The sequence below is a fragment of the Acartia tonsa genome, chromosome 5, assembly GCF_053477335.1.
Source record: "Acartia tonsa isolate MP-2025a chromosome 5, ASM5347733v1, whole genome shotgun sequence".
Classification (NCBI taxonomy): Eukaryota; Metazoa; Arthropoda; class Copepoda; order Calanoida; family Acartiidae; genus Acartia; species Acartia tonsa.
Window position 1 is genome coordinate 21,827,179 of NC_137264.1, and position 13,901 is coordinate 21,841,079.

At 34.3% G+C, this 13,901-nt stretch overlaps 2 protein-coding genes across 6 annotated transcripts in view; both read left to right on the forward strand.

Annotated features, from left to right (window-relative positions):
- The first annotated feature begins 1 nt into the window (after position 1).
- Positions 2-9,053, forward strand: LOC145320056 (protein O-mannosyl-transferase F38B6.6-like). Its single transcript, XM_080162495.1, has 11 exons — positions 2-392; positions 1,355-1,399; positions 1,885-1,979; positions 4,705-4,761; positions 5,477-5,571; positions 6,118-6,219; positions 6,552-6,619; positions 7,559-7,619; positions 8,048-8,177; positions 8,587-8,664; positions 8,972-9,053. Exons 1-11 carry the CDS (start codon positions 279-281, stop codon positions 9,051-9,053), a joined length of 927 nt encoding a protein of 308 aa, XP_080018621.1. The 5' UTR covers positions 2-278.
- The window catches only part of LOC145319022 (protein O-mannosyl-transferase Tmtc4-like), a 9,055-nt gene continuing 4,107 nt past the window's right edge, over positions 8,954-13,901 (forward strand). For all 5 annotated transcript variants that reach the window (XR_013879655.1, XR_013879653.1, XR_013879654.1 and 2 more), the window contains exons 1-10: positions 8,954-9,136; positions 9,399-9,527; positions 9,992-10,037; positions 10,120-10,148; positions 10,652-10,732; positions 11,076-11,110; positions 11,639-11,795; positions 12,410-12,457; positions 12,852-12,944; positions 13,490-13,585. Coding sequence is in view for 1 of the 5 variants with exons in the window: in XM_080160838.1 (XP_080016964.1) it covers positions 9,061-9,136; positions 9,399-9,527; positions 9,992-10,037; positions 10,120-10,148; positions 10,652-10,732; positions 11,076-11,110; positions 11,639-11,795; positions 12,410-12,457; positions 12,852-12,944; positions 13,490-13,585 (790 nt within the window). In the remaining 4 variants the exon portion in view is untranslated. The remainder of the gene's footprint in view (positions 9,137-9,398; positions 9,528-9,991; positions 10,038-10,119; positions 10,149-10,651; positions 10,733-11,075; positions 11,111-11,638; positions 11,796-12,409; positions 12,458-12,851; positions 12,945-13,489; positions 13,586-13,901) is intronic.

Sequence of the window (13,901 nt, forward strand, 5' to 3'; positions counted from 1 at the left end):
GAGTCTGTTGGAAAAACCTAAAATCATAATTGTAATTGTTAACAGAAAATTATTTTCTCGAATATTAAACAGTTATTATCAACATTTAGACCTCTAAACATTTTCTATAGTATTTCAATTGTTGGGTTTGTCTTACACCTGTAAAACTATGCTAGACGCGTGACATGAAGCAAAATTGAAGATATTTAGCAATACCTCCAACTGGCCATTGAAGAACAAACTTATGAAATGAAAACGAGAATGTCAAATTAAACCTTAAAACTACAAAAATCATCAAAATGCGGATAAACTACCAAGTAGTTATTCTTATTGGAACAAGTATATTACCATATCTTCCTGGACTTAGTGACACTTTTATTTTTGATGATAGACCTGCCGTCAGCAATAATAAGGTTAGAAAATACAGATTACTTTACCTCGTAAGGGCGGGATTATCCGCCGATTTTAAAGTGATAATCCAATTGTAAATGGATGGGATACTTTAAAGTTTTATTAGGTTAAGTAACAGACAACCAACCCTTTGATTGCACGACCTTTGTCTGAGAAGCCCTAACTGAATGGTAATGAGTTGCGCCTATTTTTAGACCAAGGCATTCTATTCTACTCTATGTTTGTGTCGCTCATCCGACATAGCAGCAGTAGGAACCATTTTTAACGTCTTTGGTTATGACGCGGTGTTGGGTCGAGATTCGAACCAATCACCCCCCCCCCCCCCCCCCCCCGACCTTGGTCTCGGGTTAGACAACACAGATAGTGATTCAAATTATACAAGGACATATAACATTTTTGTCCTAAGCTTGCGCAATAACAATTTCTGGGGAAAAAAGACTGACTACATTACTAGGCGTAAAGTAAGATTAAAAGATGATCAATAGTAAAACAATCCTAATATTTTCCATTTTTGGAAGATGAAAAAATAAACTATGGATGCGGCGTTTTCATCTATAATCGTCTTAAGTCCTTAGATTTATAGAATTTATACCTATTGAATTAAAAGATATAACAAAAACAAATGAATAAATGGAAAAAATATCATTTCCCTCTTTCAAAAGTACTTAATGTATATTTAGATATTTATTTTAATGCAAGTTTTTTTTCCATTTTTATTACATTTAAAGAAAGTGTGACTTATGCAGTGCAACTGAGACATGATACGTTTACAATTTAAAAAATTAAAGATAGTAACTAAAATGATTTGAAAGGCAAGGAGACTAAAGCTATAAATATTTGTTAGCGTAATCTATTTAATCAACTGTTATTAGGTAGAAGTTTTTATTGGAAAGCTAAATAAATAATTTAAATAATATGAAAGTATTTTTAGAACTATGTTATTTTTAATGTAAAATATGTTAAGGTTCTCCATTCCTGTTCTTTTCCATTTCAACATCTAACATCAAAGGTAAATACAAAGATTTGGAGCAAAGCTTCTCTGCAAGTGTCGTTAGGAAAGTTAAATGATGTGCAAGATTCTATATTGTGTATACTTGAATTGTGTCTATTGGTCATGCTTTGCCTTAATTAAATTAGGGCATTTAGTCACCAATTCTACATTAAAACAAAAAATTTAAATAAATGTTTAAGTCTTACTGGGAAACAGCTTATAGTGCCTAATAAAAAATGACGTCATACAATACAAATTACCAATGATAGGCCAGTATACGTTGTTATTGACCAATTGTAAACTGGATACTGGCCTATCATTGGTCATTTGTATTGTATTACGTCCTTTTTAGTGGGCACTATAAGCTACTGCTTATAATGGACTTTTTCCTCACCAAGAGTTGTCGCATGAAGTAAATGTCTTTATCTGAAGTTATGAAAATTTTAACATTTGAGTTCTGAATTCTTTTTAGAACTAAATTATTAAACTAATAAATAATTTAGGATTTCTGGGGAAAGAGCCTATCATCTAAAAGTAGTCACAAGTCATTTAGACCGTTGACTAGCGCAACTTTTTGGCTCCAGCTTAAATATTTAAAGTAAGCATTTTTTCCTACTTAAACTATATATATATTACTAGCGGCTTCGCCCCTAGCCTCTAGGGGCTTTGCCCCTAGAGGTGATAAAAAAAATGAAGGCGAAATTCGTTAAAGGACCAAGGAAATCTTAAGCAAAAAAAAAAAAAAAAAAAATGGGGGGGAATTTTTTTGTTTTTGGGGGGTTGGGGGTGTCCCATCCCCCAAGAAAATAGCTTAAAACCACCACAGGACCAATAGGTATATACCCTGAAGAGTAGAATCCGATCGGTTCAGTGGTTACCGAGATCTTAAGGGACAGACAGACAGACGGACAGACAGACATCGTTCTACTTTGTTGTTGTTGTTTTGGCTGCTCGTAGTCCGTTTCCGGTCCGGGTTGTCATCAGTAGGATGAAGGGGGGGGGGCGTGGGCTTATGGTGGGGGCTCTGGAGGGGGGCGTTGGAGGGGAGGAAGGCTGGTGAAACTTGGGTGAGAGGAGAGGAAGGCAGCTACATGGGTGGGATTTTGCCAAAGGTCCATAGGAGTAAGATTTGTAGGATTATTTGGGCATGAAAAGAGGTGTTGGACTGTTTCTGGGGTAGGATTAGCAGGACAGGATGGGCAGTTGGGGTGAGAGAAGCGTTGATTGAATGGAGGTAGCTTTGGAGTTTAGGACAATAGTTGGATCTTAATTGGGAGAGGATGGTTCTGTAGTGCCTGGGGAGTTGGATTTCGGAGGGGTTGATGTCAGAAGGAGCTTGATTAAGGACAGGATTAGGGGGGTAAGAATTTATGGCTTGGGTGACAGCTGAGGTGTGGAGTCTGGAGATTGTGGATTTGTAGTTTGTGGGAAGGAGGGTGTTGTCGGGGGAAAGAAAAGGTTGGAGAGTAGGAAGGAACATGGATTGAAGTGTGGATTTTTTGGATCTAGGGCCAGGGGGGGTTGTGACGTTGTGGAAGGATGGGTGGGAGGGGCGGAGGGAGGAGGCCAGGTATTGGGAACAAAGAAGGGAAAGGTGGTTCCGTACTGGTAGGATTTTGGTTTCTTGGTGGAGGTGGCTGATGGGAGATTTTTTAGTGGAACCAGTACAGATGCGGAGGGCTTGATTTTGGAGGACTTGGAGTTTGTCAATGTTGTTTTTGGAGGTGTTAGGGAACCAAACGGGACAGGCATAGGTGGTGATGGGGCGGAGGAGGGTGTTGTAGGTGGTGAGGAGAGTCTCCTTCTGGTGGCCCCATTTGGTGCCAGCCAGACATTTGAGGATTCTAAGGTGGGAGGAAATTTTTGAGGAAATGGTGGAGACATGGCGACTGAAATTGAAAAAGGTGTCAAAGGTAACTCCAAGGATTTTAGGGGTTTTCTCAAGGGGGAGGGTGGAGCCGTTGATTTGGACTTGAGGATGGAGGTTGGATTGGTGCTTGCGGTCAGAAGTGAAGAGGGTGACAGTGGATTTGTTGGGGGCTATGGAGAGGCCGTTGGTGGAGGCCCAGTCAGCGATTGAGGAGAGGTGGGAGTTGATGGATTCAACTGACTGGGGGATGTTAGGGGAGGAGTGGAAGGAGTTAAGTTCGTCGGCATAGGAGGAGGTGTGGGCAGGGGGAATGTGGGGGGCGTCTGCTATGTAGAAGTTGAAGAGGACAGGGGAGATAACAGAGCCTTGGGGGACACCAGTGTGGACAATTTTAGGAGAGGCATTGGTGTTTTGATAGGAACAGAAAGCCATCCTGCCACGCAAGTAGCAGGACAGCCATCTAATGATGTTGGGATGAACGTTGGAGGAGGAGATTTTTTGGAGAAGGAGGTGGATGGGAATGCAGTCAAATGCTTTGGAAAGGTCGATGGAGGCAACAGTTGTGCGGCTGGGAGGGAGGTTTTGGTTGAAGCCATTGGCAATGGTGGTGGAAAGGTTGAGGAGGGAGGAGGTGGTGGAGTGGAGGGGTTTAAAGCCGTGTTGTGAGGGGTGGGTGGAGAGGGATTGTTTAAGGTAGGGAAGGAGTAGGCGTTCGAGGACTTTTGCTGCAGGACAGAGGAGGGAGATTGGGCGGTAGGAGGTGGAAAGGTCAGGGGGTTTACCAGGTTTGAGGAGGGCAATGATTTTGGATAGTTTCCAAATGGCAGGGATGTTGGCAGCGGAGATGGAGAGGTTGAAAAGTTTAGTGAGGTAGGAAATGCCATTTGGACCAAGGTGTTTAAGGTGAAGGATGTTAAGGTTGTCGGGGCCAAGTGCAGAGGAATTGGAGGAATTTTTAATTGCTTCAAGGACAAGGGCAGGGGTAAAAGGTTGGAAGTTTCTGTTAAGGTGGTTACGGCGGCGGATTTTACGGATAATTTTTCTGGAGAAAGGGTTGGAAGTATGACGGGAGACAGAGGTGAATTGGCTGGTGAAGGATTCGGCAATGTGGAGGTGGGAGGTGTGGACTTTGTTGTTGTTGAACTTTGTATTATAGATATAAAAAATGAACACAATTGGAGGAGTACTAGTAGAGAAAAGATTGATTGAGGAAAGAAAATAAATGTATAAAAAGGCTAGGTATTATTGAAGTATTTGAACTAAAAAATACAAGAGTACATAGGTTAAGATTTTAGGCTATTTTATTTTTAATGTAACTCTTTGGATAATTTTATGTCTTCTTTTCTGCATTAATTCAACTCTTTCGAATGCAAAGCCTTTAGATGCTATTGACAGAGCTTCTAGAATATACATTAAGTAGCGTCACTGCTAACAATGTTATTTTATTCCTTAGGAAATGTGAAGAAGACAATTTAATTGATCAACCAGTAAAGGATGAAAAATTATCAAGGCACTTTTATTAAAAATCAAAACTTGTATGAAACCTATAATTGAAATAATAACAAAGGGGGTCATTTTTTGCACATTTTCTATAAAGTTACTGTTTAGTTAAATGCGCTAATTAAGTCAAGCTGTTCTTAATTATGGCCATTTCATAAATTTACATTTGGTCACAGTTTGACTTAATAAGCGCATTTGACCAAACGTTAACATACAACTTTATGGGAAAAAAAACCTTTTATGAAAGCAATGCATTAGTTTTTGAATGCAGGAATGGCACTATTAGATTGTACGAAAATAGAAAATTTAGGTAAATGCTTTAAATTAGGTATTCATAAGTTATTTTTAAGATTACGAGAAAATTAAATTGCTATTACCAGGGGCGATAGAAATTTACAATAATAAATTCTGTCACAGTCCCATTCGTGACATTATCTCCTAAGGAGTGTTCGTCGTATTTTCACAGTAGCTTTTAGCAGTAAATTTAGGTGATTGTCCCGCAGGTTTAGAGCCACCCGCCGCAGGGGCTATAAATAGGAGAAAAGCTACTGTGAAAATACAACGAACACTCCTTAAGAGACAATGTCACGAATGGGACTGTAACCGAATTTATTATTATTGTAAATTTCTATCGTCCCTTGTATTAGCATTTTAATTTTCCCAAAGTAATCTTAAAAATAACTTATGAATTCTTTATGAAATTGCCAATAAAATGTTTTTGACAGAGTTGCATCTATTATGAAATTGACAAATCTGCTTATCAACACTGTAAATACAATTCTATTGTATTATCTATTGAAGATCCTGCTAGTAAATACTCAGGAAATCACATTTTATGTAAACAGCTACAATTATGTTATTAAAGGATGACAGCATTTATAAGTGACTAAGTTCTTACATATAAAAAATACACAGCAAAAGGAAGAAAAATGCTAAATAAAGATTAGATGCTTATCCATAAGCATAACAGACAGACAGACGGTTAATTAAGTTGTGTAAAAGATTCTCTGTTATTTCACAAAATTTCAGTTTATTTTTACTAGCGTCTACTCTTCTAGAGCCCTGTACTTGAGTTGGAGGGGAGTCGACTTTCTATTTCTATTTAAGTTTAAAAGAAAAAGTAAAGTTTGGAGGGCAATTTTTTTCTAGGGGCGATTTCTCAAGGGAGGGCGATCGCACCCTCCCCCAAAATAGTTATAAACCTTCCAGGACCAAAGAGAAGCTACAATGTAAAGGAGAACCATATAGGTTTAGCGGTTAGCAAGATCCTTCGGTACACAGAACATACAGAAAGACATCTTGCTACTCTTATATAAAGATACCAGCTGCATGATATAACATGATAAAATTGTGCTTTTCAATGATTAGAGTACCAAAGAAGAACATATTTGTTCGTTGTTACCGTTTTCCATGAGTTTGATGTTCAGCATTCATCCAGTTCACATTGAATCTGTGTTAAGTATTGTAGGTACAACTAATTCTTCCTTTTACAAAAAAAGAGGTAGGATGTCTGTCGATTTGTGTGTGTGTGTAAGTGAGTCTGCCTTTATCAAATATCTGATTTTGTCATTTACAATGAAGCTTCTTATGGGTCCTAGTCAGTTTTATCTGTTTTTCTAGAAGGTAGCTTAACTAACCAATGAAAAATGCACCGTAATTCTAGTTTTCACTTAAGGTCTTTAGGAAAGCAGCTGGTAGTTTTTGCACAATTAGTAAATATCTTGTTGTTGCTCTAACACATTTTCTTACGGGTTTGAGATAGGTGACTTTATTATATTGATGTAAGTATTTCATTTTTAGGCAGAGCAGATTTGTTATACACATTGTTTCTGTTAATAACCATATTATTTACCCACAAAAATCAATCAAGGAAAGGAAATGTTTTTACAAAAATACAATAAAAAATCAGTGAAAATTCAGCCATAATTAAGAGGGGGGGAAGTTTTGACACATTTACGTAAACAGTGAGTATAGTCTTTATCTTTTGACTTAGAGGATAGGTTATTAGAGATAAAATCATTCTTATATGATAAACTTTCCCAAGTTTTAAGATTTTTTGGATAGGCCTCCAGGTTCAGAAACTGCAGGCCTCCAGGTGGTCTCTGGACCGGTAAAAATAAAAATAAATTTTTTTATTAAGAGATAGAGGTCAACCTATTAAACAAAATATGCATATTTTTTTCTTCAAATATGTAAATAACATTTAAAAATAAGCATATTTTGTTATTTAAAACGTCTTTAAACTCTTTTTAAAAAATTTAACAAATTTTTGGTTTTGATTTTTACCGGACAGTGCAACAGGAGGGGTGCAGCTCCTGAACTTGGAGGCCTGCAGCTCCTAAACCTGGAGGCCTATCCAAAAAATCTTAAAACTTGGGAAAATTTATCATATAATAATGATTTTATCCCAAATAACCTATCCTCTCAGTCCAAAGATAAAGTCTATACTCACTGTTTACGTAAATGTGTCAAAACTCCCCCCCCCCCTCTTAAAATATTTGTAGCACTTAAGGGCATTAGATCCATACATAAAATTTTAAATCATCGTATTTTACAATTTCTTGTGAAGTTTGACTATTTAGAAATGATTAGGTAAAAAGACCATCCTAATTTATACCCAACTGACCATACTTTAATAGTTTTTCATAAAGTGTTTCGCCTGTCTCAAAAAGTGTCATTTTAATGATTTTTTATAGTTTCACGTAAATAAAATGCAATAGACATCCATATTCACATTCAGGAACAATTTGACACATTTATTTCCACTATCCAAACCTGAATCTTTGTAAAACATTTTTTTGATTGTTAGAAACAGGATTGTTGTTTATTCAGTAGTATTTATGCTTACCTCAGCTTCGCTTCTTTGCAAGGAATTTTGATTATTTTATCATACTTACATCCCTTTGAAGATTTTAAACTCTTTATATATTGCTCAAATCGGCCATAAAAAGTAAAAATTAACAACTCTGACAAAAAAACCATTGAAGATTTATAGTTAAAAAGAACTGTATTATTAAAAAGGACGAAGTAGCCCTTTGAGACGTAATGAAAGATATTCTTTGTTGTAAAAATGTTTTTAATGGACTAACCCACCTTCTGATAATGTCTCTGGAGTTGCTAAGTATGTTTTCAATGCTGTACCTTATTTATACAAGAATCTTCATACAAAGTATGAACTCAATAATTAAATTATTATCAATATTATTCCCTACTGACGGACACAACAAAAATGTAGAAAAACTCCCTTTTTCCAATTCTTATTGGGTGATTTCAGTATGACAATGTAAAATCAAATTAGGAGCAAGGGATATTAGTACTTCCTCTATTATTAGCCATCAAACTACCATCAATGGATTTGAGAAAATGTTCAAGTTTAATGTTTGTAGCATTCATAATCAGTAGTGTTACTATTCTGTCATATATCAGGTAAAAAATAAATAAAGACCAGGGGTGAATATTCTTCACAATATTCATTTTTTCCCCGGCTGCATTTTTATTTTATTCATTTTTTATCCTACCCACATATTTTACTAGTTTTTTCCTACCAAAAAATATTAATCAATGATATTAAATGAAAATAATAGTTTTAAGCGCATATTATTATAGACGGCTTTCCGAAAATTTTAAGATTAAAACCAGTTTTGTTAGATCCTAGGGGCCGAAGGTCCGGGCTCAAAAAATTATTAATTTTATGAGTTTTATTTTAATACTCGTGGAAAATTGTTTGTAATACGATGATGTACATGCTTTTTCAATAAGACTGAAAACTGGTTCTAATTCAGCGGATATAAATAGGTTTCGAAGCCATACTGCACTGGATATGTGATTATTTTAGATTAAGCTTAAACAATTTTGAAACTCCAGAATTTAGAAAAGAAGACAATCCTCTTATTTTCTCTTCAGGAAAATATTGGTTTGGCAATTTCCAAAATTTAAAAATTATTTTGTATAGGTATATATAAATGTTGTTGAGAATTAAACTTTTATCATAATTTTTTTTTGAATTCATTTTGTATTGGTCCTTAGAGGGCCTTGGGCTATATGTCAATGCTGTCATACTTCAATAAAGATATCAATGGCCTATAAAAAAAAACTTCTCTTACCAACCCCTTATTTTGCCTTTCTTTTACTCTAAATGATAGTCTTAGTTAGAATGTATTTAAAAGAGAAAATGTATTGTGTAGATATCCTAATATATAACCAATATAATTAAAATACAGGAATAACAAGAATACTAACTTCCATCTACTTGGCGAGCTTGAATTCCTTCATATTAATTCTACCTGTTTGGCTGTGTTTTGATTGGTCCATGGGCTGTGTCCCCGTGGTTACTTCTGGAGATATAAGAATTCTGGCTGTAATTACATTTATTGTAATGACCATAGGTTAGTTCAGAATAGTATTTCTTTTGTCTGGAAGTCCTAACTGTGAATGGTAACGAGTTGCGCCGGTTTTGGGCCAAAAAATTCCTCCAACTCTAATATTAATTTCGCGCCCCTGACATAGCATTAGGAGGCACCATTTTAACCTCTTTAATTACGATGCGAAAATTTTTTTCTTTTTACAAAGTTTTTTTGTATTTTAGGTAAAGTTTCAAAAAGTGACACATTCTTTCTTGAAGTTGATTTCCCTAAGTTTTTTTTCTAGGTTTGGTCGTTAGAAGCTCAAAAAGCTTACCTGAGTACCTAGGATTATGCTTCACAATTATCCCTTTTCTTCTGTGTCTCAACATTCTTGTTGACGTTGGTTTTGTTCTAGCTGAGAGGAATCTTTATCTTAGGAATACTTTCAAACATTCAATCATCATGATAAAGCAAAAATAAAGAAGTTTTTTGAAACAATAACAGGAAAGAATAAATGTTTGATGGGATAAATCATTTCAAGGGTAGAAAATGCCCAGGGGTTAATGTAATTAAAATATTCAACTTTTTCAACATTAATTTTATGCCAAGAATGTCGGTTTTAGGGATAGAGGCATAAGCGTTCCAAGGAATTCAGAGAAATATCCCCCCCCCCCCACACATAAAAAATTTTTTTGGCTCCTTGCACCATTCTGTTCAATAAATTTCTTGAAAGTATTTTACTTCAACCTAAATAAAGACACATTTAAGACTCTATGTAATGAAAATTGAAGAAAAAATTTATACCTATAAAAAGAAAATTTTCTTAGTTTTATTTCAGCTTTACTTAATAAAAATTTTATATATAAATTGTTATAAGTTTGGAATTGAATGTTTATTTTAGTGTTTGTGGTTACAGTATCCTCTATCACTTAGGATTTTCAAGGTGAACTTATTTTTTTAAACTATAAAGAATAGGTAAGACATCTGTATTTTAATTTTTGCTTTAAAAAAATTATTTGTTTTAGGCTATTGTCAAAGTGTTCAACTACTTACCAGGAAAAAAATCATATTCATTTATTTATTAGATTAACGTATTAGGTAATTTTAAAAGTTTTGTTTAGTAAATTTGGGTTTGTTAGCATTAAGTTTTCATCAAAACTTAAGTTTGGAAAAAGATCAATTTTAAAAACAACTAGACCACATGACTATGAGATTATTGGACTACAATTGTACACAAAACATTTGCTTACAACACTAGGTGGGGAGTAGAATGAGGCCTCTAGAGGTACCTTAGAGAGTGGAGGGGGGTGAGGCGAAGGGGATCGACACTTTCATTGCATTTTTGCTTTAAAAAGAAAACGTAAAAAAATTTTGTGTGGGGTTCCATGGGAAATTTCTCTAAAATATTTATAAACTTTTCAAGAATATATGAAAAGCTCCACTGTAATTAAAAAACATAAGTTCCAGCGGTTTGCGAGATCCTTCAATACCTAAAGACGGATAAACATATAGACATCGTGTTACTTTGATACAAGGATTGAGTATAAATTTTTCAATAGAAATATTTGATGAAATTTCTGCATGTTTGGGTTATCTTGATGTTAACTGCAAGAACATTACAAAGAAGTGCTGAGTGGCAGGAATATTGAGATACTTTAAAAAAAATAAATATTCAAGTAAATTAAGTGTATTTTAGACTTAAACAAAGTGTTGAAAAAAATGCGATTACTCACTCCATGATATTCTATAATTTACTTTGTTCGACCGTCTGTCAGTCATGCATAAACGACATTTAAAATATTTTTTTTATTAATATTTCAGAAAGGTTTCATGATTACCAATAATAGTTACATTATTAACTGAACATCTTCTCTATAATTCTTGTGTCTGTTTGTCCTTCCATGAAATTTTAGTGCTTCGCTATTTATGGATTTTGTCAACCTTGTTTCTTTATTATTTTAGTTAACTATTTCTTTATTTTAGAGTGATTTCAAGTTGTACCTCTCTGGTTTAAAGGTATACCATTTAAGCAACTTTTTAAAATTCCAGATAAGAGTTTTTTGTACAAGAAGCAGTTGTTTTAAAATTTCTCTTCATAAAATTTCATGTGATGAAATGATAAAGGGATAGTTGCATGAAGTGCATTTAAAAGTTTGATTGCAAGCACAAGTTACAAGAAAACCATCCAACATAATTAATTTTGTATTACAATGAATAGCAATCAATTAGGCAGCACCAAAATATTAAATAGTCTTTATGCTGTTTTTGTAAAAATAGTACAGCCATATAAGTTGCATATATCCAAAAAATAGGATTTTCAAGTCTTGATTTTTTAAGAACTACCCTGTAGAAAAAATTTAAATTCTTTCACATATTATAGGTATGTCATATAGATGTAAAACAATTGAGGAAAAAAAATATACAGTTAACTAAATTCATTTTTAAATGCACTTCGTGTAACTACCCCTTTGGATGAAAACAAATATGTTGGTATATGTATTTTTTTTAAATGACCTTTTTTCATTCCTTTATTTTGTATCCTAGGTTTGTCCAACAAATGGAAAAGTGTATTATAACCTGGCCAAAGTATTAACTGAAAGTAATGACACACAGACAGATCTTCTACATCGATCAAATATTGCAACTTTAGAAAATCCACAGAAGCTAATAAAAACGCTCTATGTTGAGACATTAAGACAAGGTAGAATCATAATTTATAATCCTGTAAAAAAAGGAATATTGATTTGAATAATTTATTTTTCTTGCAATCATTTCTTTCTCATTTTTCATGTAGACTTCTTTTTTCTGCCAACTAATATCGTATTGTGGTTAAGACTGTGAAAATATATTTTCCACTTAGTTTGTACAGTACATGCACACTAAATTGTATTCAGTTAGTAACAGCTGTAACCAACAACTGAAAAATTTTTCGTGATGTTTGCTTTTTTGACGTCCAAGGCTTGAGGGTAAAGGGGTGTGTCCTCCCCCTCAAAATTAAAAAAAATACATTTTATTACCCCCCCCCCCTCCCTCAAACCTTAGAAACCTCTCAATTTATCCCCTCAAAATGAAAAGCTTTGGCGTCCCTGTTTGAACAGTTTGTTTTGGTAGTAATAACAACATCTTTCCCCCAGATATTATTTTCTTTGCTTGTTGGTTGTTAATATTCATTTTTCCTGATTTTTTAAGAAAGAAACAGAAATGTCATCTTTTTCAAATGCAAAGAAAACTCATCTGTAAAGACCATTAAAGTTATTGATTTTATTTCACCTCATCAAATCATTCAGGAATGAATTAAAACTATTTTTGTTTTAGCCCCAGAGTTTGAACATGCCTTGAACAATCTGGCTAACATTATAAGAGGTTATTTCGTATTTATATTATACTCATATAAAAGTAGCCTGATGTAAGTCTGTCTATCTGTAGCTTAAGATCTCGCAAACCCCTGGAACGATATGGTTTCTTTTAGGCTTTTACAGTAAAGCGTCTTAAAAAATCCAAGAAAGGTTTATTATGCGGGTGAGTACCTCCACCCTCCAAAGAGAATCACCCTGGGAAAATACTTCCCCATAAAAAAAAGCTATTTTTGTTAACTAAAAAAAGGAGAGGGTCATCCTTCTTTCCCTTACCCTAGTTAGTTCCCCAAAGGCATCTAGGGACGTAGCCGCTAGTAGTTATAAAAATAACTGTGGTAAAAAATTACTCAGCAATTATTGCAATGGTTTTAATCTTATAATAATATAATTATTGTTGATAGGTGAAGGTGATCTATCGATGGCGACGGCATTACTGACCAAGGCAGTCAACATTAATCCCGAGTTTCCTGCGGCTCACATGAATTTGGGAATAGGTACATAACATATTTTTCATAGATTTATACGGACATTTATGTATGTGTCCATGAGTAGATAGGTTATTACAAATTAACAATAGTTTTAATGTAATAAGATCAGCAAAAAGTCTAATTTGTAGAGGCAAATTGAAAAAAAATTATTAATAAAATGTTAGTCTGTTTAATCCTTACACAAAAGTAATTGAATTTCTAGTGTCTGTAGCTAAAGATCTCGCTATTTACTAAACAGATAGTGTTCTCTTTCACAGTGAAGCTTCTTATATGTCCAGGGAAGGTGTATAACTACTTTCAGGAGGGTAACTAAACCATTCAAAAGAGAATTCTGAAACAGAAAGATATAATTCCCTTCCAAAAAAATTCTTTTTTTAAAAACCATATGAAATTGAAATATTGACAACCCCGGGACCCCCGCCCCATTTCACTTAAGTGCACCTTGAGGCTTCTAGGGGCGTGCCGTTGGTGACTAATAAAGTAGCCATGTTGATGAAAATCTGCGTGGGAGTAATCAAAAAAAATCATGTCCTTATTTTTTACTATTTAAGTTTTGATGAAAACTGGAGATTTTTCTGGTGCCAGAAAGCATTTTGATATCGCATTGGAACTTAGATACCCATATCCTGATTGTGTTTACAACCTAGGTAGTATTACATTTAAAAGTAACTATATATACCTACACTTTCAATAGTTAGACAACGAATCAATTAATGCATTGCCTGCCGTCCGAATATAAAAAGTAAATTTTTTGTTCATTGGATGATTCAAAAAAGTTTTAAAATTGGTTATTTAGTGAAAATATTTATTACACAATACTAAAATTAAAATTTAGTCCTTATTCTAAGCTTTCTAATCTAAAAGATAAAGAGGGCCCATTTTAAAACCAAATCTATAATAGGTACTTTTTCTGTCTTTTGGAATTGTAAGAGGAAGGACTTAAAATCTCCCGTAGTTTGGAAA